General features: G+C 47.1%; 3 protein-coding genes, 1 long non-coding RNA gene and 2 other non-coding genes across 11 annotated transcripts; 2 read left to right on the top strand and 4 right to left on the bottom strand.

The window, feature by feature from the left end:
* The first annotated feature begins 1,772 nt into the window (after positions 1–1,772).
* On the top strand, positions 1,773–3,716 carry LOC100827727 (2-alkenal reductase (NADP(+)-dependent)). Its single transcript, XM_003578715.3, has 5 exons — positions 1,773–2,134; positions 2,237–2,414; positions 2,606–2,772; positions 2,996–3,078; positions 3,184–3,716. Exons 1-5 carry the CDS (start codon positions 1,895–1,897, stop codon positions 3,560–3,562), a joined length of 1,047 nt encoding a protein of 348 aa, XP_003578763.1. The 5' UTR covers positions 1,773–1,894; the 3' UTR covers positions 3,563–3,716.
* Positions 3,717–4,516: 800 nt separating this feature from the next.
* Positions 4,517–4,638, bottom strand: LOC112269049. Its single transcript, XR_002960639.1, has one exon. It is a non-coding gene; the product is annotated as a small nucleolar RNA snoR86 (small nucleolar RNA).
* Positions 4,639–4,730: 92 nt separating this feature from the next.
* LOC112269048 lies at positions 4,731–4,852 on the bottom strand. Its single transcript, XR_002960638.1, has one exon. It is a non-coding gene; the product is annotated as a small nucleolar RNA snoR86 (small nucleolar RNA).
* A 645-nt stretch (positions 4,853–5,497) lies between these two features.
* On the top strand, positions 5,498–6,329 carry LOC112268669. The gene is made up of 2 exons (XR_002960023.1): positions 5,498–5,726; positions 5,827–6,329. It is a non-coding gene; the product is annotated as an uncharacterized LOC112268669 (long non-coding RNA).
* LOC100823812 (serine carboxypeptidase-like 3) lies at positions 6,305–10,232 on the bottom strand. 3 transcript variants are annotated; one of them, XM_024454593.1, is made up of 13 exons: positions 9,884–10,229; positions 9,649–9,794; positions 9,354–9,556; positions 9,114–9,216; positions 8,952–9,013; positions 8,734–8,835; positions 8,525–8,608; positions 8,189–8,341; positions 7,636–7,707; positions 7,411–7,532; positions 7,090–7,203; positions 6,921–6,966; positions 6,305–6,736 (listed from the first exon to the last, which is right to left on the bottom strand). In XM_024454593.1, the coding sequence occupies exons 1-13, from the start codon at positions 10,090–10,092 to the stop codon at positions 6,653–6,655; spliced, it is 1,500 nt and encodes a 499-aa protein (XP_024310361.1). In that variant the 5' UTR covers positions 10,093–10,229; the 3' UTR covers positions 6,305–6,652. The 3 variants fall into 3 exon arrangements, with proteins under 3 accessions (XP_024310361.1, XP_010238599.1, XP_024310362.1); XM_010240297.3 differs by having other exon boundaries at positions 8,952–8,989; positions 9,884–10,227; XM_024454594.1 differs by lacking the exon at positions 7,090–7,203 and having other exon boundaries at positions 9,884–10,232.
* A 3,984-nt stretch (positions 10,233–14,216) lies between these two features.
* LOC100823509 (serine carboxypeptidase-like 18) lies at positions 14,217–18,505 on the bottom strand. 4 transcript variants are annotated; one of them, XM_014902027.2, is made up of 12 exons: positions 17,740–18,505; positions 17,469–17,674; positions 17,282–17,384; positions 17,120–17,199; positions 16,932–17,033; positions 16,750–16,833; positions 16,425–16,577; positions 15,806–15,877; positions 15,582–15,703; positions 15,015–15,128; positions 14,834–14,879; positions 14,217–14,520 (listed from the first exon to the last, which is right to left on the bottom strand). In XM_014902027.2, the coding sequence occupies exons 1-12, from the start codon at positions 18,065–18,067 to the stop codon at positions 14,437–14,439; spliced, it is 1,494 nt and encodes a 497-aa protein (XP_014757513.1). In that variant the 5' UTR covers positions 18,068–18,505; the 3' UTR covers positions 14,217–14,436. The 4 variants fall into 4 exon arrangements, with proteins under 4 accessions (XP_014757513.1, XP_024310360.1, XP_014757514.1 ...); XM_024454592.1 differs by having other exon boundaries at positions 17,120–17,182; positions 17,256–17,384; positions 17,469–17,671; positions 17,740–18,502; XM_014902028.2 differs by having other exon boundaries at positions 17,120–17,157; positions 17,740–18,501.
* Between the last annotated feature and the right edge of the window lie 3,595 nt (positions 18,506–22,100).

Genomic DNA, 22,100 nt, shown 5'->3' with positions numbered 1-22,100 from the left:
CTAGACATGACTTAGTGTATAGATACATTCAAATTTAGTCAAAGTTGAGACATCTTTTATTGGACGGAGAAAGTACTATTCTTCCAAAAATATATATTAAGTATTAGGATCTTAAAATACGTAAGCACCTATAATAAGAGGACAGAGGAAGTACGTATTATTATTATTATTATTATTATTATTATTATTATTATTATTATTATTATTATTATCATTATTTCCTTTTCTAAAGCACCACACAGGCTGTGCGACGGGGCAGCGACCGGAGGGTTGGCCGGCCGGCCAGCAGCCTCAGGTCTGTGTCACCAGTCACCATCTTGGACCAACCAAGTTCAAAAGCTCTGTGGCCTATTTGAAGACATGTCGCTGTCTTATTAAGGCTAGCAAATTCTATAAAAAAGAATACGAATCATACCACCTGCATCAAATTTATAGCCTGTTCCGTAGTATCTTTGTTGGACCTTTCGTCAGTAGTATTTTTGTTGGACTTTTTGTCAGCCAATGTGTGGTTAAAGGTTCATTCGATACGCTATATTGTCAGCAGTTCTATCACATGAATATGTGGAATCTCAATATATTTTGAACAATTAGTTACTCACTCCGTTCCATAATTCTCGTCGAAATATTACATGTATCTAGACACTTATTAGGAATAGATACATCCATTTTTAGACAAATTTGAGACAAGAATTATGAAAAGGAGGTAGTACATTGAATGGAACATTGGGATTACATCTTTTTCTCAGAAAGATATACTTAAATTGTCCAAAACCATTACTTTTAAGAGAACATCGTTAGCTCTAATCATTCCCTCATTTTCACAAAGAATGACGTCCACATTTTCAAGGTCAAATTTTGACCAACGATTAGACAATAGTATGTAGATTATATGTTACAAATTGTATATCGTCGGAAAGGTTTTTGAAATACAAATCCAATGATATAATTTTTGTAGCATATAACCATCAAATTATTAGTCTATTTCTCAGTCGCCGAAGAAATAGTTTGACGTCAGTCAACAATCATAGTCATCCAATCAAGATTTTTTTTATCCATCGGATGTACATTAATTTTACACGAATCTCATTAATTGAATTAAAATATTGTTATCATCGACTAAAAAATAGTTATTTCTCAATCGGCTAAAAAATAGCAAAACCGATAAAAAAAAACAATACAGCCATGCTCGAAAACGGTGTTAGGGGACGGCAAAACGACCTGCGTGAAAAGAGAATCAGATCCAGTTGCTTACTCATGCGCCTTCAAATCTTGCTCAATGTGGTACAAACTGGTCTATGTGGCTAGACAAACAAATGCTACATGTATCTCTGACACCTATTTTGGTACGGAGCAACTATACAAAAGCAAAGTGGTTGTTCCAATTAAGGTTGTCTCGAAAAGCTGCGGTTTTGATCTAACATCCCTGCCATGTCAGATGGCACGAGTCTTGACGGGTGGACCTGACACGTCCAAATAAGGGTTAGAACTTAGAACCACTGAATCACTTACATGACTAGTCTTCGCTCGTCCCGTTTTTCTCCCCACACGCAGACCCTCCATCTCCCCACCTCGCATTTTTTCTTCCCACGCCCAAGACCAACACCAGTATACAGGTGATGTAGCTTTCCCGTAAAACGCACCAGAAACCAGAAAAACGCCACTGTCTGACATCGGTCATCCGCTGTTCAGTCCACGCCGGAACTAGCTAGCTGCCCCCACGCGTTGAATGGAATAACAATCGACCCGGGAGACTACACACTCGAAGCCAGGCAACGGTCCGCGGCGCTTGGATATAAAAGGGGGTGAAGAACCCAAGCAGTAAGCATAACATCATCAGCAGTACGCAAGTACAGTAGTCCAGGAAGGGAGCATATATAGATCGGTGAGCAATATAATGGCCGCGGATCAGGTGAGCAACAAGGGGGTGATCCTGAAGCGCTACGTGACGGGGTTCCCCACGGAGGACGACATGGAGGTCGTCACCTCCGGCTTCAGCCTCGCCGTGCCGCCCGGGAACCCGACGGCGGTGCTGGTGAAGAACCTTTATCTTTCTTGTGACCCTTACATGCGCAACCGGATGAGCAAGCACGACGACGACTCCGCCACCTACATCGAGGACTTCGTGCCAGGGGAGGTGCATGATGCATTCCTAAATAAACCCTCTGCAGGAAGAAATGAATATGAACAGGGTTTATCTGACATTTGAATTGTATCTCCATCCTATATCTGTTCACAGGTTTTGGCAGGTTTTGCCGTCAGCAAGGTGGTGGCGTCCGGGAACCCGGATTTCAAGGAAGGCGATCTGGTGTGGGGGCTAGCCGGATGTGAGGAATACTCATTGATCGCTCACCCGGAGTACCTTTTCAAGATCAGCCACCCTGAATTGCCTCTCTCCTACTACACTGGCGTTCTTGGTCAGTCCCCCCAATTTTACCTCTCTGTCGCAAGCAGAATAAAAAGTCCATCCTTAAATTTATGAGATACTTTGGTTTTCTCTGTTCACTGCATCTGATTTCAGAAACCAAAATGTCAAGAGTTCACTTATTTTTTCATTTAAACTTTTAGTCATATTTAATTTAACAGCTGAGTGTCTTGGTTAATGCAGGCATGCCTGGCCTTACAGCATATGCTGGCTTTCTTGACGTGGCAAAGCCTAAGAAAGGGGACTACGTCTTCGTTTCGGCAGCGTCAGGCGCCGTCGGTCAGCTTGTTGGGCAGCTTGCCAAGATCTCAGGCTGCTATGTGGTTGGCAGTGCTGGTTCTGACGAGAAGGTTTGTGCCGACTTCCTTCCTGTTCTCTGCCACCGTCGCTGCCATTGCAAACAGCTCGATTGTTCCCTAAAATTGAGTAGCGCATTAGCATTTTACATGAGCTGCAAAATGATCTAATGGTTGAAGATCTCCAGAGAATTTGATCATTAGTTAACATGAAGAATTGTACTCCATCAAGGAATGAAAATTGTTGATATAAACCAATTTTTTTTGGTAACCACAGGTCAACCTCCTGAAAAACAAGTTTGGCTTTGACGATGCCTTCAACTACAAGAAGGAACATGACCTCAAAGCCGCACTAAAGAGGTTGGTTAATTTGCCGGCCTTCCTCCAATCAAATTCCCAAATTCCAAACATGACAGCTGACCAAACAGTGCATTCTCTCTACCTCTTGACACCTGCTCTCTTCAGGTGCTTCCCGGAGGGCATCGACATCTACTTCGAGAGCGTTGGCGGCGCCATGCTGGACGCGGTGCTGCTCAACATGCGGAAGCACAGCCGGATCGCCGTCAGCGGGCTGATCTCGCAGTACAACCTGGAGCAGCCTGAGGGCGCGCCGAACCTATTCTGCCTCGTCGCCAAGCGGATCCGGATGGAAGGGTTCATTGTCGGGGATTACTTCGGAAGCTACCAAAAGTTTGAGGAGGAGATGGTGGGGTACCTCAAGGAAGGGAAGATCACATATGTTGAGGACATTGTTGAGGGGATCGACAAGGTGCCGGAAGCGCTCATTGGGCTCTTCTCCGGACGCAACGTCGGCAAGCAGCTCGTCGCCATTGCACGGGAGTGAGGTGGCAGACAAGGTCGAGTTTGAACTCCAACATTGGTGAATTTGAATGCTTTTGTGGTGTATCCTAAACCCTGTGACCTCTATTTTATACTCAAAATAAGTCTTGGTGCCGTAACTGTAACTCTTGCTTCGAAGTAGTATATATTTAAAGATAGACAATGGAGTATTGATGTTGGCAAAAGAATTTTCATATGTTGACAATCTAAATTAAAGATATTTGATGATTGAACGGTTTGACTTTTGGCATAAGCTCTTAAACTTGTCTACGGGGTTTTGGTGTACCACACTCAAATGAGATATTGATTTGTTTGATGTACATTTATGCCATATTTAGGCTCCGTTCTTAGCACTGCACTGTACATACCCTCAAATCCACGCACCACATCCGCATCTCACTCAACCCTCCAAAAACGTTTAATCAGATCTTCAGGCATGTCAGTATAGCAATTTTCAGTTCTATAAGCGAATAATAAGCAAGGAAACAAAATCCATTGACGTTTAATCAGGAGATCTTCTGGCACATCAGTTTGGGCAATTTTTCAGCTCAAAAATTTCTGCAGCCACGACGTCCTGTTTGCCTATTTTGTACGAGTAGGAATTTCGGAGCAGGGCCCGGAAGCCGTCTTCTCAATTCCTTGGAACATGGCATTTGTTAGCTTCTAATGACATTAAGCAGCTGGTGTAACATTTATCAAGATCACTCATGAACTCTAGCAATCCTATGTGCAGTTATGCCCAAACCATGTACAGCTGCCCCTGTTCTTTCTTTCTGTTAGCACATTGGCTGGAAAAGATCTATGGAATTTTCGTCTATGTTTTGGTAGTATTTGGTACATCGCTCCAGTTTATTTGGTATGCATGTGACAAGACTAACAACATAATCCTGCAGATAGAAATCTTAAGAAGTTTTTCTGCGACAAAAGTTGAAAGGAGAAGAATTAGAAGGCACTAGGAGCTGTAGCAACTTGTTCGAGGCCGTCACAAAACAGATTGAATCTGAGAGGCACGGAGAACTGCTTTTTGTTGTCGCCAACCTTCAATGCAAAGATTCGCCACTTAATCAGGCCCCTTTGCTCTGCAAATTGGCTGTTTATTCCCAAAGGAGAACTAAAAAAAAGAAAAAAAGCTCTCAAGATCGGTAAACAACAGTATTAATTCGGGACTAAGAGATGTAGCAACTTGTTCGAGGCCGTCACAAAACAGATTAAATCTGAGCGGCACGGAGAACTGCTGTTCGTTGTCGCCAACCTTCAATGCAAAGATTCGCCACTTTATCAGGCCCCTTTGCTCTGCAAATTGGCTATCCGATTCAAAAGAATTATCAAAGCCCGGATTGAACCAAGCAAAAACATCAAGAACACGGCACCAAAAAGATCCAGATGATTCGCATAGACGAGAAGCTACAACGGAAATCAGAAGGCGAGAAGCGAATCAAAGAGAGAGCGAAGATGATCTGTATCAGGCGGAGGCGCAAAAGGAGACGGCGGCGGCGGCGGCTGAAGAGCAATGGGAGATGGTGATTGCTATTTATAGAGGAGAGACGGCCGGCTGCAGTAAAACCCTAGCCTAGCCTAACCCTCTCTCCGGGGGGGCGGATTGTTATTGGGCCAGGCTGATTCGGGAATAAAATCGTTCCAGGCCGGAACGTAAAGCCCACGTGCGAAAATAAAGCCCGGTCCGTATTTCTATTCGGAAAGAGATGTACTGGGCCAGCGTTGTACGTATGGATGCGGATGTGCCGATGGGCTCCTCCTCCTCCTAAAGTCCGGAGCCGAATCTAGCCTACAGGGTCTTTTGACTTGGGCGCCTTTCATTTAGTCAACGGGTCTCCTCGACCACATGCTAATGTAATGTGTCACGTTCGGGCAATGTCAACGTTCCATAGAGATAGATCCACCGATGTACTGGCAGAGAGCTGTACAGCCAGCACAGGATTGACAGTCTCCAAGACGACTCCGTAACAGTGCTGCCAATGCATCAACATCCACCATCGCTTCGAGATCATGAGATCACCCAAGTATATATGAAGTCAACTGTCAACAATCAACACCTTATTTTTCTCCCAGCCGGGTCAACTCGGTCTCCACTTCTTATTAATACCTACGCCTTGGAAAATCATTCTGGGGAAGGATCGATCGATGTCCGGGCCTGATGTCATGTACAGGTGATTGTCCTCAGTTCAAAATGTGACAAAAAAATGACAATTATTTATCAAAGTTTTCTGTCCCTTCCCTGTTTTTCTTCACTATGTCATGTACATGCAGCTGCAGATCTTGCCGTTTTCCGCTGAATCTCTCGTCTTCCACGGGGACCATGTCCACCGAAGCGTCCAGCAAACACCAGGCCAAATCTGTGAAGAAGGGCGTGATCTCCTTCGCGTCCGTTGATCTCAGCCGATTCACTCAGGTAGACGAGGTGTCCTGCTTCTCTCTCGCCTGGGGTCGACGCCGAGGACCAAAATTCAAGCTTCTCTGCCGCAAGTGTGGAGCTCCGGTCGGCTACGGGTATGGCGAGCCGGCGGCTGTTCTCTGCAGTTCGTCTTCCTCTGCGTCTGAAGAGTATCTGATGAAGATAGAAGCTCTCCAGCCTTCTTCCGAGGGAGCTCCGTAGCGCCCAATTTTAAGTGAAGCTAGACTAGATATATGCTGTAATCAAAGATAGTTAAAATATGTATACCCCCCTCTCATCCCAACCGTTTGTGCCTGCCAAAGTAAATCTCAACATATGGATGGAGTAATCAAAGATACCAATTCACATCTTTTTAATACGAGGAAAGATGATTATTGAATTAAGTTTACAACTTTTTTTAAAAGGAAAAAAAACAGAGGAAGGTTCCAAATCTGGTGGCATTACAATTTCAGAAGCTCGTAACTCATGTATCATAGGAACCGTGCATACTATTGGACGTGTACATTTCCTACTGCAAATTGGAACACCAGAACCCACATCCTTCTGCAGTCCTTTTTAGCCAAGACCGGATAAGGCATGACGTCAATTGGACGTATTAATCAGAAGATCAGGCATCAGAACCAACATCTTGATGAAGTTCCTTTTAGTCAAGATCAGGCATGACGCAGCTCCACACGTCAATCAGAGTGGCTCTTTGGAAATCCAACGCTTGAACATGGCTAAACATCTCTCTGGTTGGAACTCCGGCGCAGTGTGTCCACCGCCCTGTAGTTAAATTAAGCAATATGCCTCAGGACCTCAAAAATGTGTCCAACTGAACAGTCCAAGTTTGTATATTTCCAAATTTCCAATTGAGACGTGTCGAAGTTTGTATTTGCTTGGCATTCATGTTGTGTCGAGAGAAAAATGACGAGCAAACACAAATTAATGTAAGAAGAGCTAGTGTCACCTTTATGGTTGCGAACGTCATGTTGTTCCCATATGTTATGGTGAATCTGCACATCAGTTATAACTAAAATTATAGGTACAGTTATCCAGTGCATTTTTAATGATCAAACTCTACAGAGACAAACAATATACTGGTTCTAATTAGCTAGCTTTTATGTATAAATTCTCACCCTGCAGATTGGCCATCAAGGTGCCAAGCCCTCCACTCATCCACGATGGGGAAGTTGAGTGATCTCACCCAGGACTGTGTACCCAGAAACGGTACAACAGAATCATGGTCTCCACTACAGGGATAGGAAGAGATATATATGCGATTACAAAATTTAAGTATAACTATATAGAGCCTATGAGCCTATCCATTTTTATTGTCGTGTATTGTAATAGAAGAATAAAATTCTGCAAATTGCTCCTTGTATGGTACTCAAACTTTCCTATATATTAAAATATTTAGTCACACAACCTTTTACACTTAAATCCTTAATACTAGTTACCTGTATATTAAGGCACGATAACCTTTTGACGTAATATTACGATGGTACTTTATGCTGCTGCCAATATCCTCAGTATATGGTAGATCACCATTGTGGCACCTCACCCATTCATCCATGGTCCCCTAGGTTATTGGTCGTATTGAGATATAAGTGGAAGGATAAACATTGGGTGTGAATATGAACCAAGTGAACTATTTTCTTCTCGAGTGAAGATTAGTAATTTACCTTTTTTATCCCAAGCATTTTACGTGTGATGTTGTTGTTAGCCCAAAAATATGACAGGTAGTTAACATAGCTCTGTAGATGAAGAAATCTGAAGCTGATCAGAAATAACTTTGATGGTATAGTAAACATCTTAGTAAGCTTCATTATTCTTGGTAGTTCTCAATTAACAAAGTATGCTATATTTTCAATATTTTAAAATATCATGTTTAGTAAAAAAAATTATGAATGTTCTTCTAGGCACACTTGGTTGATGGAGTGTATGTACAACCCCATAACTTGAGTTCAAGTCTTCATGGATAAGAATTTAGGTTAGTAATCATACCGTTAGCTTTTTCTCTACGGTTCTGTTTCAAAAATGTAATGAATGTTTAGTTCCACTCATTTTCATCTATGCACAGCTCTGATTTACCATTCTTAGTGGCCATTTGCAGTACAAGTTTTCCTTTGTTCCCAATGTTTGAATAAAATGCACGTATTTATTTCAGTTTGATCTCTTTTTCATGACATATGCGCTTTTACATTTCAGCAATGGAATCAATTAAGGTACACTTACTTGGCAATCCATTGGAGGACGAGGTGGTGGATGTTTCATTAATCCAGTTTCTTCCTTGAGGATCTTTCTTTCTGTTGTCCCATCGTTTGGTCTGTCAGACGCGTATACGCACTTTTTGTACAAAATGTGCGGCTCCGAAATTTCATTACGCAGCTGCAGGGAGACATCAATCACTTGCACGACCAGAATCATTTATCAGCTAATTCTTCGAGAGAATTAAACACTGGAGAGTGGCGTGCTCAAGAGTCAAGAAAGGAATATACAGCTCATTTTGATTTTTCAGTGAATTCAAAGAGAGCGAATGAAGTTCAAGTTGTTGTATACTTAGTTACTTACACTGTTGAATCTGTCCAAAGCTTGAGCGCACAGCGCATTCTTGGGGTATGTGTAGTCCTCCCCTTGGCACTTGTCCATTATGGTCTTAAAATCGATCACATGCAAGCACAAGGACATGGAATGAACTAAATCATAAATATCAGGAGATATTTCGTAGTCAACTGCCACTGAGTAGGTAACTGAACAAGCTAGAGTTGGAGGCCTCTCACCTCGTAGAGCTGGTCCGAAATGACTCCGAATCCATGAAGAAATGGCACTCTGGAATCATAATCATTGGGTTCACCTGTACGCGGGTTACCGACCAGATATCCCTGATCATGTTTCGATTCGAGCATACGCCAAGTTTAGTTGAATTCAGATTGGGGCAGTTAAGTTGTTTGTCACATCATTGTCTGAATGGATACTGAGAAGAAATACTACTCCGTACCTTGAGGTTAACCGTCGGTTTCAGTCCAGCTTCTATATCTGAAAATAGCATCATGTGCAAGTCTGAATATAGTACTATTATATATCCACCTCCCGTAGACTTATTTGCTCAAGTGATTGCATATATTAGTGGTTACCGTAGCTAATGATTACTCAACAGTACCTTCTGAGATCTTCTGCGCGAGGAACGGAACGATCTTTCCGGCGTAGGAGTCTCCCCCAATGTAGAAAGGATTTTTGAGGTAATCCGGATGCTGGGTGAACCACTAATCCATCCATCCAGAATGATGAACACGACAGTAGGCACTGGTTAACCAATCAGTAAAAACACACAATACACACACATGTTCTCTCGTATTATCCATTGATGGTTCACACAAATTTTGCGAGAAATTCAATTCACCTTGGTGAGGAACTCCTTGAGCTGCAGCGAGGAAGACACGTCTCCGACGTCGTATCCTCGGGGGTTCCTGGAGAAGGAGAAGCCGGCGCCGACGGGCGAATCGACGAAGAGGATGCTCGCGGCTCTGGTCCAGGAGTAGGGGTGGTAGCGCAGCCGTGGTACTCTGGTTCCGTTGTAGGGCTCTACGACCAATTTCAACGGGCCTGCTCTCGAATTGAAGCTCAAGAGATGTCACGAAAACACAGAGGTTGATCCACAAAGGGGGATGGGATGGGATTACAGATTACTGACTGACCGATCTCGAAGAAGAGGGCGCTGAGGACCGTGCAGCGGTCGCCGCCGGTGAGCCAGAGGAGGAGCGGGTCGCGCCGTGGGTCGCCCTCCGACTCGATGAAGTAGTAGAAGAGCTCCGCGCCGTTCTCCTCGTCCACGCCCACGTACCTAAGAAGAAGAAGAAGCCACCATGGAGCTTGAGCGTGAGCAGAGCAGAGCTGGTGGAGGAATTAAGGGATACACAGAGGACGCATTACCCGGTGTGGAGGCGGAAAGGGAGGGCGCCGTCGAAGCCTGGAAGAGCGGCGACCAGCGTCGTCGTCGGAGGAGCAGCCTCAGGCTCGAAGCGTGGCGGCGGCAGCAGAACTAGTGCGGCAGCAGCAGCAGCGGACGAGAAGCAGAGGAGGAGGAGGGAGACGGCGAGGAGGAGCCGTGGAAGAAGGAGGGCCGTCGAGGGGCGGGGCATTTTGGTTCCGCCGTCGATGAGAGGAGGAGGAACCGCCGATTTGTCACGGCCTGTTGCTGCATTGGCTCCCCTGTCTCTCCAGATTTAGTTATTAGAGCTATCCTACAGTGACAGTTCTAGTCTACGGCGTCTCGTGCTGCACGTGCATCTCCAAGAAACCAAAAACATATACTCCTTAACTGCTGATCTTCACCGATCGCGCGCGCGCAGAGGTGCAGCAGGTGACCTCAGAGTACCCTTTCACTCTCTCTTTTTTAGTTCAAATGAACTAGTTTTTTAAAAAAATTATCATTTTAAAACTTTAGTTCGAACTAGGAAGGGTCAAAGGGTACCCTGAGGGTCACAAAGTTGCAGCTCTACGCGCGTGCAGGGAGAGACAGATACAGAATTCCTGCAATGCGCTGATTGAAATATTGTACTACCTCCGTCCAACAATAGCGGGCGTATTAGAACAAGGCCAACGTTGGTCAACACCCGGTGCTAAACCGGTGCTAAGAAACGTTGGACCCGCGTCTAAACGTTGGACCACACGGAGCTAAGAAAATTTCACTAGACTCGACTCAACTACTTGAGTCGACTCCAGAAGCTCGTTGACAATTGTGGACCCCGTCCACCGCGCTCGTGTCCGTCCGCCAACGCTCTAGAAGCCGTGAGGCGATTTTGTCGTTACCGGTGGCGGAGGAGGCCATGGATTGAGGGAGGTGTAGGCAGCGATTTGGGCGGTGGCGCTAGCCGCTAGGGACGATGAATGGGGATTCCACCGGCTGCAGATTGGAGGATGCATCGGCGATTTGGACGAGACGGCTGCCGGAGTCTCTGGGAAACGAGGGAGCAGCGGACGCGGCGTGGTTCTCCCCTCCCTCCCTCTCTGTACTTGCGATGGCAGGAGGGCTGAAGCGAGAGGCGGCGCTTGGCGGCGGAAGCAGCTGGGAGGAGGAGTTCGAATCTCTCCCGCCTCTGCTGTCCTCATGGACGAGCGTCCTTCTTCCTTTACATAGTCGTGGGCGCAGTAGCCATGGCGATAGATAGGAGGAGGCGGATCAGAGGAGACTGGGAAAGTGAATGGATATTAAAATATAACTAGTGGGTCCCACACGCAGTAGCTAAAGAAAACTACATTGCAGCACTCTTGGAATCTTTAGACTCGTGTCCAGCGTTTTTCTTAGCCTAGTCCCACATTGTGCTTGCTCTTAGTTTTTCTTTTACCCAATAATAGAGGGAGTAGATTCATATTCATTATATTCCAAATAAGGATATTTAGTTATGATTATGATTTTGATGACGCTGGTCACATGCTATAACACAGGGAAGCTGAGCGCATGATAGGCGCCAGGCGACTCTCGTGGCGACTCCGCCCCGCGGCGGCCGCCGCCGGTCGCTCAGCCCTGCCTCGCCTGCCCTTCCCCGCATCCAGTCCAGCCCGGTCACCTCCACCTCCCCTACCACCCAGATCCACGTCGCCCCGCCCCTAGTGTGCTATCCCTTGGTTGTTCAGTCCGCAGGTTGCAGCTCTGCATCCCCCTCTCAGGTTTCGCCCTCTGCTGCTCCCCTGCAAAGTTCTTTGGAGCAAGTTTCGGTTACTCGGTTGGATTGTCGGTGTGGATCTATGCTGCGTGCTTCCACGGCCTGTTCGCCGCCGGCGCCGTGCTTGGATGCTCCCCTCCCTAGTGCCACCGCCTCCGCCGGCCGAGCTCCTGCCGAACTCTGTGCCGCTGGTGGTAGATGCCGCTCCAGAGGACGCCGTCGCCGAGCAGGGTTGGCAAGTGTACCGTGGGAAGCGTCGTCCGCTGAAGGAACCTTCCTCTGCTCATGGGGAGGGACATGGCAACAGGCTCGCCTTCAAGGAGAGGCTGCACGGCCGGTGTTTCCGGTGCTTGGCCCATGACCACCTCGTCTCTGCCTGTCGCGACCCTGTGAGGTGCCTTGCTTGTCTATGCTCAGGCCATCGCCAGCGTGACTGCCGCCGACGCCGACCTGCTTGCCCAGACTCTCGCCGGCCCTCTTCGCCGGGTCACCTGCTGCCCCGCTCCTGGGCCTCAGTTGTTGCGCTTGCTGTCATGCCTGAGAATCATGCGCCTGCTGTGGTGGTCGAAACTGCAGCTTCTGCCGGCATGACGACGATGGTTGAGGATAAGTTGAAGTTCCTCTTCGCTGCACTGGTTGAGTTGTTGCGCGTCGAGCTGCATAGGATGGCCTCCGTTCTTTTGAAGGAGGCTGTTCACCCCTTGCATGACTCCATGCAGAGTTGGATTGTGCAGATGGGGAATCTCTTGGAACAGACTGAGGTCGCCGTGGGTAGGCTCACCCCTGTGCTTGCTGGGCAGGTGGAGAATGCCCCTGGGACGGCTGCTCCTTTGACGCCTCCAACTCTGCCTGGTCCTTTGAAGGAGCTTCCTATCAACTTCACCGACGAGGGGTTCTGCAGAATCTGCCAGCCACATCGACGACACTGCTGCCCTGGTGACGCACTCTGCGGAGTTGGTGCACGATCTGAACCTATGCTCCCAAGAGCCTGGGGATCAGACTGCTCTGGCTGCTGCACCGCCAGCATGCGTTGTGCACATCCCTCCCGTGGAGTTGCCAAGCCCGCTTTAGGAGGCGCCGCCTCTGGCGAATCAGCCGATTTCCTCCCCTAAGATCAAGAATAATGGTGGTTTCAATGTGGTGCGCATGATGAAGGCCTTCGGTGCATCTGATGAGATTCAAGTTGATGTAGGTGTGACACGAGATGAGGCATCGCCTACCACGATGGCGGATTTCATCAACAAGCTTACTTGCACACCTCAGAGCTCCGTGCTTGGAACCCCCATGCCCCAGCAAGTCAAGGCGGCTGATACCCCTTGTGTCGTGCGGCATAGCGGCCGGCTGGTCAAGAAAAACAAAGGTTGCACTATCCCGGTGGCCAAGCGGGCTGAGGTTAGGCTTGCAGAGGTTTTTGGAGAAATGCCAAATGGAAAGGAAAAACAGGATGACCCCGAGGATAGCGCAAAGAAGAGGATGAAGGCATACTTAGAGATGTACAAGAAGCCGCTCACACCCAAGGCCATCGAGGCGATTCGTGTCTTGTCTGGCATCAGCGGAAAGGCACAAGTGGACCTCACGGCGTTAGGGTTCACTTGTGATGATCTATCGATGGATACTCAGGAGCTTAATGTATAATCATGTGTCTCCTGACGGTTGTTGTAGAAGCCTCTTGGGTTGTGCATTGTCGTCGCCAAGGATCAGCGCTATTCGGATGGAGGCACGTCGGCATAAGGAGCTTTTCAAGGGTGGAGTGATTATGCAGGTTGTTTTTGAGTTGCACCTTGTAGTGACCTTGGATTTGGGTGCTCTCGTGTCTGGATCAGATGATCTTCCTTAGGTTGTTTTTCTAGTTTTCTCTAGACCCTCTGAACCCTTCCTCCGAGCTCTAGTGTTTTCTTTTTTTGTGTTTTTTTTCTGTTCGGTTTTTGGGCCTAGTTTCCCTTATAAACGGGGCCACTTCTTCCGCGGTCGAAATTCTTTTCCGACCGTTTTTTGACAATAAATAACCCGTTGATGGTTGTTTCGTCAAAAAAAACATTAGTCACATATTCATGAATTAATTTGTAGTCAAAGTTTTGTTCAGCCGTACCCTCCTGTGTCCCTGTTGTTGTTGGACGGAGGGAGCAAGCAGGATGCGAGGGCGATGCTACCACGGAGCCGGGCCAACCATGCAGCGGCTTGATCGCCCGTGGCACACGTCACATCACTGCGTACGTGTCCGGACTCAGCTGTCTCTCAGCAAGGATAAGATTGAGCTTCTGCGCGCTACGGCTAGCTCTACGAACCAATGTTGGCATTTTACATCATGGACCTTTTTTTTTCCATCAGGGATGGGCCTCGACTCCTTCCACGTGAGGCGCTTTGTCGCTTTCTCATTTCTAATATGAGTTAAAGTCCATTTTAAATCTTAAATTTGTAAACCAAGTTTAAAATAAATTCTGATTTTCGATTCTTGAATCAGCACCGTATTTCTATTTTTGTTAATCCCGTTCGATCCCACCTTTCCTAACCGGTTTAGGTGACAAGGTAGACAAATTTCGGGATTTTTTTCCCAAAAACTATTAAAATGAAAGAAATTATTTAGATTGCGAACATTTTAGTAGAAAATATTATAACAAATAAACTTACATGCATTCATTTTTTTTTCAACGGGCCTCTGGTCTCGTTGTAGGTTCTATGGCGAACATTTTAGTAGAAAATATTTGAACACTGTATACCCACATCCTCTTGCAAGATAAGGCACGACACAACTAGACATATTAGTCAGAAAACACATATTCACGCAGTTCTTTTTAGTCGAGACCAAGCATGATACATTAATCAGAGTGGCTCATTGGAAATCCAACGCTTGAACATCGCGAAGCATCTCTCTGGTTGGAACTCCGGTGCAGTGTGCCCACCACCCTACAGTTAAATTGAGCAACATATACGTCTCAGGAACACAATACAATTTTCACTAAGATAAATTAAACAACGCGTGCAACTGAACAGGCCAATGAAAATCATGAGTCTAAAGACAAGTTTGTATATTTCTAAATTTCCGAGTTTGTAACTGCTTGGCTTTCATGTTGTATCGAGAGTGTAGCCCTTTTTTATTACTGCGGAAGCAAAGAAAAAGGGAAAACTGATACAAAAGGAGAGCTTAAGGAACAAAGTCACCGAGGGTGTAACCTAATGATGAGAAAAAACAAATTAATGTAGGCAGAGCTAGTGTTACCTTTATGGTTGCAAATGTCATGTTGTTCCTATATGTTATGGTGAATCTGCAGATCAATTATAATTCAAAAGATAAGTGCAATTATCTTGTGCATTTTCTACTGATCAAACTATACAGAAACCAACAATATAATAATGGTGCTAATTAGGTAGTTTATATACATACATAAATAAATTCTTACCCTGCAGACTGGCCATGGAGGTGCCAAACCCTCCAATCATCCACGATGGGGAAGTTGAGTGATCTCACCCAGGACTGCGTACCCAGAAACGGTATAGTAGCATCATGGTCTCCACTACAGAGATATGAAGAGATCATCTCAAAAAATAAAAGATACGAGAGATTGAAAAAATTAAGTATTCCAATTTTATGGAGTACAGACTACCAGCCTATCCAAATTTATTGTCAGGTATTGCACTAAAATTCTGCAACTTTGCTCCTTGTATGGTACTCAAAACATTCCTATATGTAAACTATCTACTCATATGACCTTTTGAGACGGTCCGCCCCCCAGAGGTGTTCTGATTCTCGTTTCTAATCTAGGTCTAGTCTAGCCCTAGCTCTTGTTTAGCCTTAGCTCTTGTTCGGTCCTTGTGGCTTCCTCCTTGTCTTTGCGCTTGGCGCGTGTATATCCCCACTCTTAAGTAATGAATCGGCGCTGCCGTTTTCATAAAAAAAAAAGAGACCTTTTGACCTTAAATCCTTTTATTCTAGAATACTTTGACCTTAAATCCTTAATAGCGGTTACCTGTATATTAAGGCGCGATAACCTTTTGATGTAACATTACGATGATACTTTATGCTGTTATCGATATCCTGCTTAAATGGTAGATCCCCATCATGGCACCTCACCCATTCGTCCACAGTACCCTAGGTTATTTATCGTATTGAGATAAAAGAGGAAGGTAAACATTGGATGTGAATATGAACCAAGTGAACTAATTTCTTCTCGAGTGAAGATAACTAATTTACCTTCTTGATCCCAAGAATTTTCCGTGTGATGTTGTTGTTAGCCCAAAAATATGACAGGTAGTTCACATAGCTCTGTAGATGAAGAAATTTGAAGCTGATTCAGAGATAACTTTTGATGATATAGTAAACATCTTAGTAAGCTGAATTATTCTTGGTAGATCTCTATTAACAAGGTATGCTGTATTTTCAATATTTTCTAAGATATCATGTCTAGTAAATAATTTTTTTATGAATGTTCTTGGTGCATGTTCTAGGCTGACTTGGTTGAGGGAGTGGATGTAGAATCCAGCCACCACCTGAGTTCAAACCTTCACGAATGCGAATTTAAGTTACTATTCATGCGGTCGGCATTTTCTTTCAGTATTTTTATGGATGCTTTGCTCAACTCATCCCCATCTACGCGCGGCTCTGATTTAGCATTGTTAGTGGCCATTTGCAGTAAAAGAATTTTTTTTTTGACGAAACAGCTGCAGCGAGTTATTCATTGCAAGTAAAAGTTTTCGTTTTGTTCCCAAAGCTTGAAGAAAATGTGCAATATATGTATTTCGGTTTGTTTTTTCACATACGAGTATGTAATTTTATATTTTGGAACTCATGGAATTTGTTTAGGTATACTTACTAGGCACTCCATTGGAGGACGAGGTGGTGGATGTTTAAGTAATCCAGTTTCTTCCTTCAAGATCTTTCTTCCTGTACTCCCATCGTTTGGTCTGGCAGACACGGAAATGCACTTTTTATACAAAATGTGTTCCTTCCAAATTTCATTAAGCAGCTGCAGGGAGACATCAGTCAGTTGCAGGACAGCATATTGAGGTGTGCACCAGAATCATTGATCGGTTAATTATTCGACAGAATTAAACACTAGAGAATGGCGTGCTCAAGAAACGAATGTACAGCACGTTAGATTTTTCAGTGAAATTAAGTTCAAGCTGTTGTTTTGTTACCCTTTTGAATCTTTCCAAAGCTTGAGCGCAGAGCGCATTCTTGGGTTTTGTATAATCCTCCCCTTGGCAGTTGTCCATTATGGCCTTAAAAGTCGATCACATGCAAGCACAGGGGAATCTTTAGGAGTAGCTAATGGCATATGAATTGGTAACTGAACAAGAGCTGGAGGCGTCACTGTCACCTCGTAGAGTTGGTCTGAAATGATTCCGGCTCCATGAAGAAATGGCACTCTGGAACCGTGATCAACGCGGTCACCTGTAACCGGGTTACCGACCAGATAACCCTGCTCATTTTTCGAGCATACCAAAAGTTCAGTTAAATTCAGATTGGGGGCAGTTAACGTCAATACCTGAATGAATATCGAGGTACCTTAAGATTAACAGTCGGTTTCAGTCCAGCTTCTATATCTGAAAAATAGCACGATGTCCAAGTCTGAATAGTATATCCACCTTCCTTAATTAAGACTTTTTGGTCAAGTGAATATTGTTGCTTCATAGGGGGTTACCGTAGTAGACCATTGATCAATAGTACCTTCTGAGATCTTCTGCACGAGGAACGGAACGATCTTTCCGGCGTAGGAGTCTCCCCCAACATAGAAAGGATTTACGAGGTAATCCGGATGCTCGGCGAACCACTAATTAATCCATCCAACCCAGAATGATCAGATGAACACAACGGTATAACTGATTAACCAAATCAGCAAAGAACATGAATTCACCTTGGTGAGGAATTCCTTGAGCTGCAGCGAGGAAGACACGTCTCCGACGTCATATCCTTGGGGGTTCCTGGAGAAGGAGAAGCCGGATCCGACGGGCGAATCGACGAAGAGGACGCTCGCGGCTTTCGTCCAGGAGTAGGGGTGGTAGCGCAGCCGTGGTACTCCGGTCCCGTTGTAGGGCTCTACGACCAATTTCAACGGGCCTGCTAATTGAAACACAGAGGTTGAGCTACAAAGAGGATGGGGATTACTGACTGACTGACGGACAGACCAATCTCGAAGAAGATGGCGCTGAGCACGGTGCAGTGGTCGCCGCCGTTGAGCCATAGGAGCACCGGGTCACGCCGTGGGTCGCCCTCCGACTCGATGAAGTAGTAGAAGAGCTCGGCGCCGTTGTCCTCGTCCACGGCCAAGTACCCGGTCTCGAGGCGGAATGGGAGCGCGCCGTCGAAGCCCGGAAGGGCGGCGACCTGCTGCACCGTCGGAGGAGCCTCTGCAGAGACGAAGCGTGGCGGCAGTGGCAGAGCAGCGGACGAGAAGCAGAGGAGGGAGACGAGGAGGAGCCGTAAAAGCAGCAGGACCGTCGTTGGACGGGGCATTCTGGTTTCCGGCGAGGAGGGGAACCGCCGATTAGGGAGTTGTTTGGCGCCTGGTGAACAGTTTGGGACGCGTTTATCACGCTCGGTTTTGGCATTAGCTAGCTCGCCAGAAACCAGAAATGCTGATCTACTCGCCGCTCAAGAAAGAACAGAGACAGGACTCCTGGCGTGTGCCTCTGACTGAAACACTGTGTTTGGTTCATGGGTCGGGGCCAACCAGCGTGGGTTCATCTGGCCCAAAACGTTTTTTTTGTTGGCTGTTTGGTTCTGGGGCGTGGCTCAGCCCGACAGAAAAGAAGCCCGAAACAGCGGTCCGCGTGAGCCGGTGGAATCGATCGTCTTTCTCGCGCGTCTCTCTCTCTCGCTGCCATCTCTCTCGCTCGCTGCTTGCTCGTCCCTTCGCATCGCATCGGAGCTCGCCCCCCTCGCCGGAGCCAACCACCGTAGCTCGTCCCCGGAGTTCGCGCCCCCTCGCCGCAGCCGCCGCAGGAGCCCGACCCTCCGCGCGAGGACGCTCCGCCGCTGCACCGCGTGAGCTCGCCCCGCCGCTGCCTCCGCGCTTGCTCGTCCCGCGGCCGGCGCTCGACCCACCTCCATGCGAGCTCGCCCTGCTTCCGCCTCTGCGCGAGGCCGCCCCGCGCCGCCCAGCCGCCGGAGCTTGCCGTTGCGTCCGTGCGAGGTCGCACCACCGCTGCGTCCGCGCGCGCAAGGCCATCTAGCCGCTGGAGCTTGCCGCTGCCTCCGCACGAGTTGGCCCCGCGAGCTCGCCCCGCTGATGCATCCTCGTAGGAGCTCGCAGCGCCATGAATCAGGTGAGGGGAAGAAGCAGTAGGGAAAATCGACCGAGGAAGAAGGGTGAGGGACGAGGAGAGATTTTACCGAGCGGATCCACCGGGTAAGACGACCCCCTAACCAAACGTGAAACTGGGTTTGGCCCTGCTCCTTTTAACCAAACACGAACTTGGTTCACGGGTCAACCCATCAACTTCAGTCATCAGCCAAGCTAGCAGGGCGACGCTATCGCTCACGGAGCCAACCGTGCAGCGGCGTGAAACCGATTTTTTCTGGATTTGTGGTCCGCGAAATCGAGTGGTTTTGGGCTGGGCCCGTGGGCCGAAGCAACAACTGGACTGGATTTGGTTCGATTTGGACCGAAAGCAAAGTTACATAAACAGTAAATTAAAAAAACTACCGGCCACCGATCAGGCTGACGTGGCGTGCCAGATTGCCAGCGTGGCAACTAACTTTCTTGACGTGGCATGCCGACGTCCAGAGCACGTCCACGCGCCGCCGCCTCGCGCCGCCACGGCTAGAACCCTCGCTGAGCCACTCCAACGTGTCCCCGAGACCCGAGCGCCGCACTCAGAGCAGGGAGGATGGCCGGCGACGGCATGCGTGCGTGTCCTGGACGCATCACCACTTCCGCACTTCTGCTGCTTACCATATGCTCGCCCAAGCTGAAAGCAGAAGCTCTTCTCGTCCTCAGATAGCTGCGCGGGACGGTGCCTGACGCCGACGAGCAGCTGCAAGCTGCTGCAGTGAGAGGGAACTGCAGCTCCATGTTCTATGGGTGATCTGAAAAATCCAACCCGAACAACCAACAACCAGCAACCCGATTGGACAAACAGAATCAATTCGGTGAACTACAAGATCGGGAATCGATTCCGCAGCCAAAACCAAAACCAATTCGGTGAATAAAATCGAACTACGAAATCGGTACGCAGATCCGGGGCGCCTCATGGATTCGCTTTCCTCCGCGACCAAACAGGCACTTTGCCTCGGCCGCCTTCCCTCGTCGATGGCGACGCCGTCGCTTTCCTCCGCAACCCATTATCCGTGCCACCGCAACCACCACACCAGGGCGCACCCAGATCCGCAAGACGCACCTCCTCATGTTCTCTGCTCTGCACGGAACGCGAACGGCATGCCTGACGTCCAGAGCGCGTCCGCGCGCCGCCGCCTTGCGCCACCGCGGCTAGAGACCTCGCCGAGCCGCACCAACGTGTCACCGAGCTTCGCCTTGTCGTGATGAAGCTCCCCCTCGGAGTAATCGACGCCATCTTCAACGAATCGCCGGCGCCGCGTTCATCTTCCCCAACGACGGCCGAGCACCGCTGCTGCTCGATCTGCTCGTCCGGCGAGTCCGGGACACGAAAGCCAACTCCCTCGGCTCCGCGTCCACGTTCTCAATCTTCTGGTGCTCCTCATGGTCTCTCTAGAGTCTCGAGCCGCCCGCGCCTCGGTGCCCTGTTCCAGCCGCCGCCCGCCTCTGTCGAGGGCCAAGCTCCAGTGCTCCTGTGGCGGCGACGAGGATGCGAAAATGGAGGAGGAGGAGGGTGAGGACTGGCAGGCGCCTTCTTGCTTTGGGCAAGCGCCGCCGCCGCCTCGGGAGAAATATCAGACGCTAGCGAACAAGAGGTCAAGTAAATCCGACGGTGTTTAGCAACTAAAACGTAAATGGGTATCTGCGTGAAATCTCTGGATTTTTTTAATTTACTCTTACATAAAAGTATGGCGTGTGCAAACAAAAATCAAGATGTGTTTTGCTGCTAGATAGATTAATAAGTCTAAGATAACCGTGACTTATGTGATATGTTTCTTAATTAAAATATTGCATGCTAGTCGTTGCTGCAGTTTATAGACCAGTAGAAAAGATGCTCTGCAATTGGTTTTTTTTAGAGGAGATGCTCTGCAGTTTGTAGGATGTGCTTCGCAACTTAGCCCGCCATGGACGCAGGGGCGGAGCTGGGCACCGGTCCAACCAAATGGCCCAAGGGACCAGTTAGAAGGATTTCGGCCCGAAATCAGCAGCCCATACGTGCAGCACCAGGCGGCCCGTTTCAGCACTAATATAGCCAGGAAGGCCGTATGGACTCCAGCGCAGAGTCACTAATTTTGATTCTCTTCCTAGCTGTCGGCTCGTGCAAAGAACTTTTTTTTAAAACAATCTTTCTACTATGAGACAGAGTACCTGCAGTTCTTGTTTTGCTGTGCTGCCGGGTTTCACGTTACGCTATCGATGTTTAAAACAAGAACTGCATAGCACAGGTTTAAAGTCTGTGCTTTCACTCTCCAAAACGTTACGTTAGGCAACCTGCGTGCTTTCACTCTCCAATGAAAAGTCTGCGTCTCACTCCGATCCATGCTAATTGTCGAAATATTGCATTGTATGTATCTAAACGTTTTTTAAACATACATAATTTATATTTGGACAAATTTAAGACAATTAATATGGATCGGAGGGAGTATTTCAATTCACAGCTAATTTCCTTGTGGTCCTATTCCTATTTCAATTCGTAGCAGTTCACATAAGGCTGAATAACAATGGTTTATCGTTTTGTCACTATCCGGTGCATGCAAACTCGTCCTCGCAGTTCACACAAGGCTGAGTACTTCGAACCACCGCCATAACGTCTGTGACAAAACTCAATTATCTTCTCGATATTGTACCTCCCTAGCCTTTATTTCGGACTGCCGTGTGCTGTTGTGACTGAGTTTTCTTCATCGTGATGCACGGGGCTCGGTAGCAAACCCGTGTCCTTCTCCGTTACACACTTGCAATTAATGGTGCCCTTAAATTGCATTAAGAAATAATTTAACGTGCAAGCTTATATACTGAATATATATCCCTTTGTTGTTTACTTTTATTTACATGTAGCACAACCAAGTTTTTTTCGAAATGTATAGTTGTACATTCAGATTCTCAAAACCTTGCTAATTAATCATTGTATAAATTAAATATCAATCCTTATTTTTTTTTCCAGGCAAACAAATTTAATGTTGTCATTTTATTGGGTTAGGGATGGTGAAGATAGGAAGGGATTGAATGAATGATCAAATTAATTGCATTGAGGATGTGATGGAAGACCTAACACATAATTCATTAATTTGCATGTAAAGATATTTAGAAACAAAGGGAAATGCCATAAATCGGCTATTTGTTCCCTTCTGTGTAAGAGCTCAGCACTCGTGATGCACATGCACAGAACACATGCTACTAACTAGCTGGCGTTCTATAAATACATGTTGCAAT

Source organism: Brachypodium distachyon, chromosome 4 (genome assembly GCF_000005505.3).
Source record: "Brachypodium distachyon strain Bd21 chromosome 4, Brachypodium_distachyon_v3.0, whole genome shotgun sequence".
Lineage (NCBI taxonomy): Eukaryota > Viridiplantae > Streptophyta > Magnoliopsida > Poales > Poaceae > Brachypodium > Brachypodium distachyon.
The sequence above is the reverse complement of the archived record's forward strand: the minus strand, read 5'-3'. Positions and strand labels throughout refer to the sequence as shown.

Bases quoted from the DNA above. Each gene is read 5' to 3' on its own strand.
- LOC100827727 (XM_003578715.3), top strand. From the start codon at position 1,895: ATGGCCGCGGATCAGGTGAGCAACAAGGGGGTGATCCTGAAGCGCTAC. The intron at 2,415-2,605 runs GTCAGTCCCCCC...TGGTTAATGCAG, and splicing joins CTACTACACTGGCGTTCTTG to GCATGCCTGGCCTTACAGCA. The intron at 2,773-2,995 runs GTTTGTGCCGAC...TGGTAACCACAG, and splicing joins GTGCTGGTTCTGACGAGAAG to GTCAACCTCCTGAAAAACAA.
- LOC100823812 (XM_024454593.1), bottom strand. From the start codon at position 10,092: ATGCCCCGCCCCTCGACGGCCCTCCTTCTTCCACGGCTCCTCCTCGCC. The intron at 9,557-9,648 runs GTCAGTCAGTAA...ATTCGAGAGCAG, and splicing joins CGCCCTCTTCTTCGAGATCG to GCCCGTTGAAATTGGTCGTA. The intron at 6,737-6,920 runs GTGACACTAGCT...ATTTAACTACAG, and splicing joins TGACGTTCGCAACCATAAAG to GGCGGTGGACACACTGCGCC.
- LOC100823509 (XM_024454592.1), bottom strand. From the start codon at position 18,067: ATGCCCCGTCCAACGACGGTCCTGCTGCTTTTACGGCTCCTCCTCGTC. The intron at 16,578-16,749 runs GTAACAAAACAA...GTCTCCCTGCAG, and splicing joins CTTTGGAAAGATTCAAAAGG to CTGCTTAATGAAATTTGGAA. The intron at 15,704-15,805 runs GTAAATTAGTTA...TAAATAACCTAG, and splicing joins AAATTCTTGGGATCAAGAAG to GGTACTGTGGACGAATGGGT.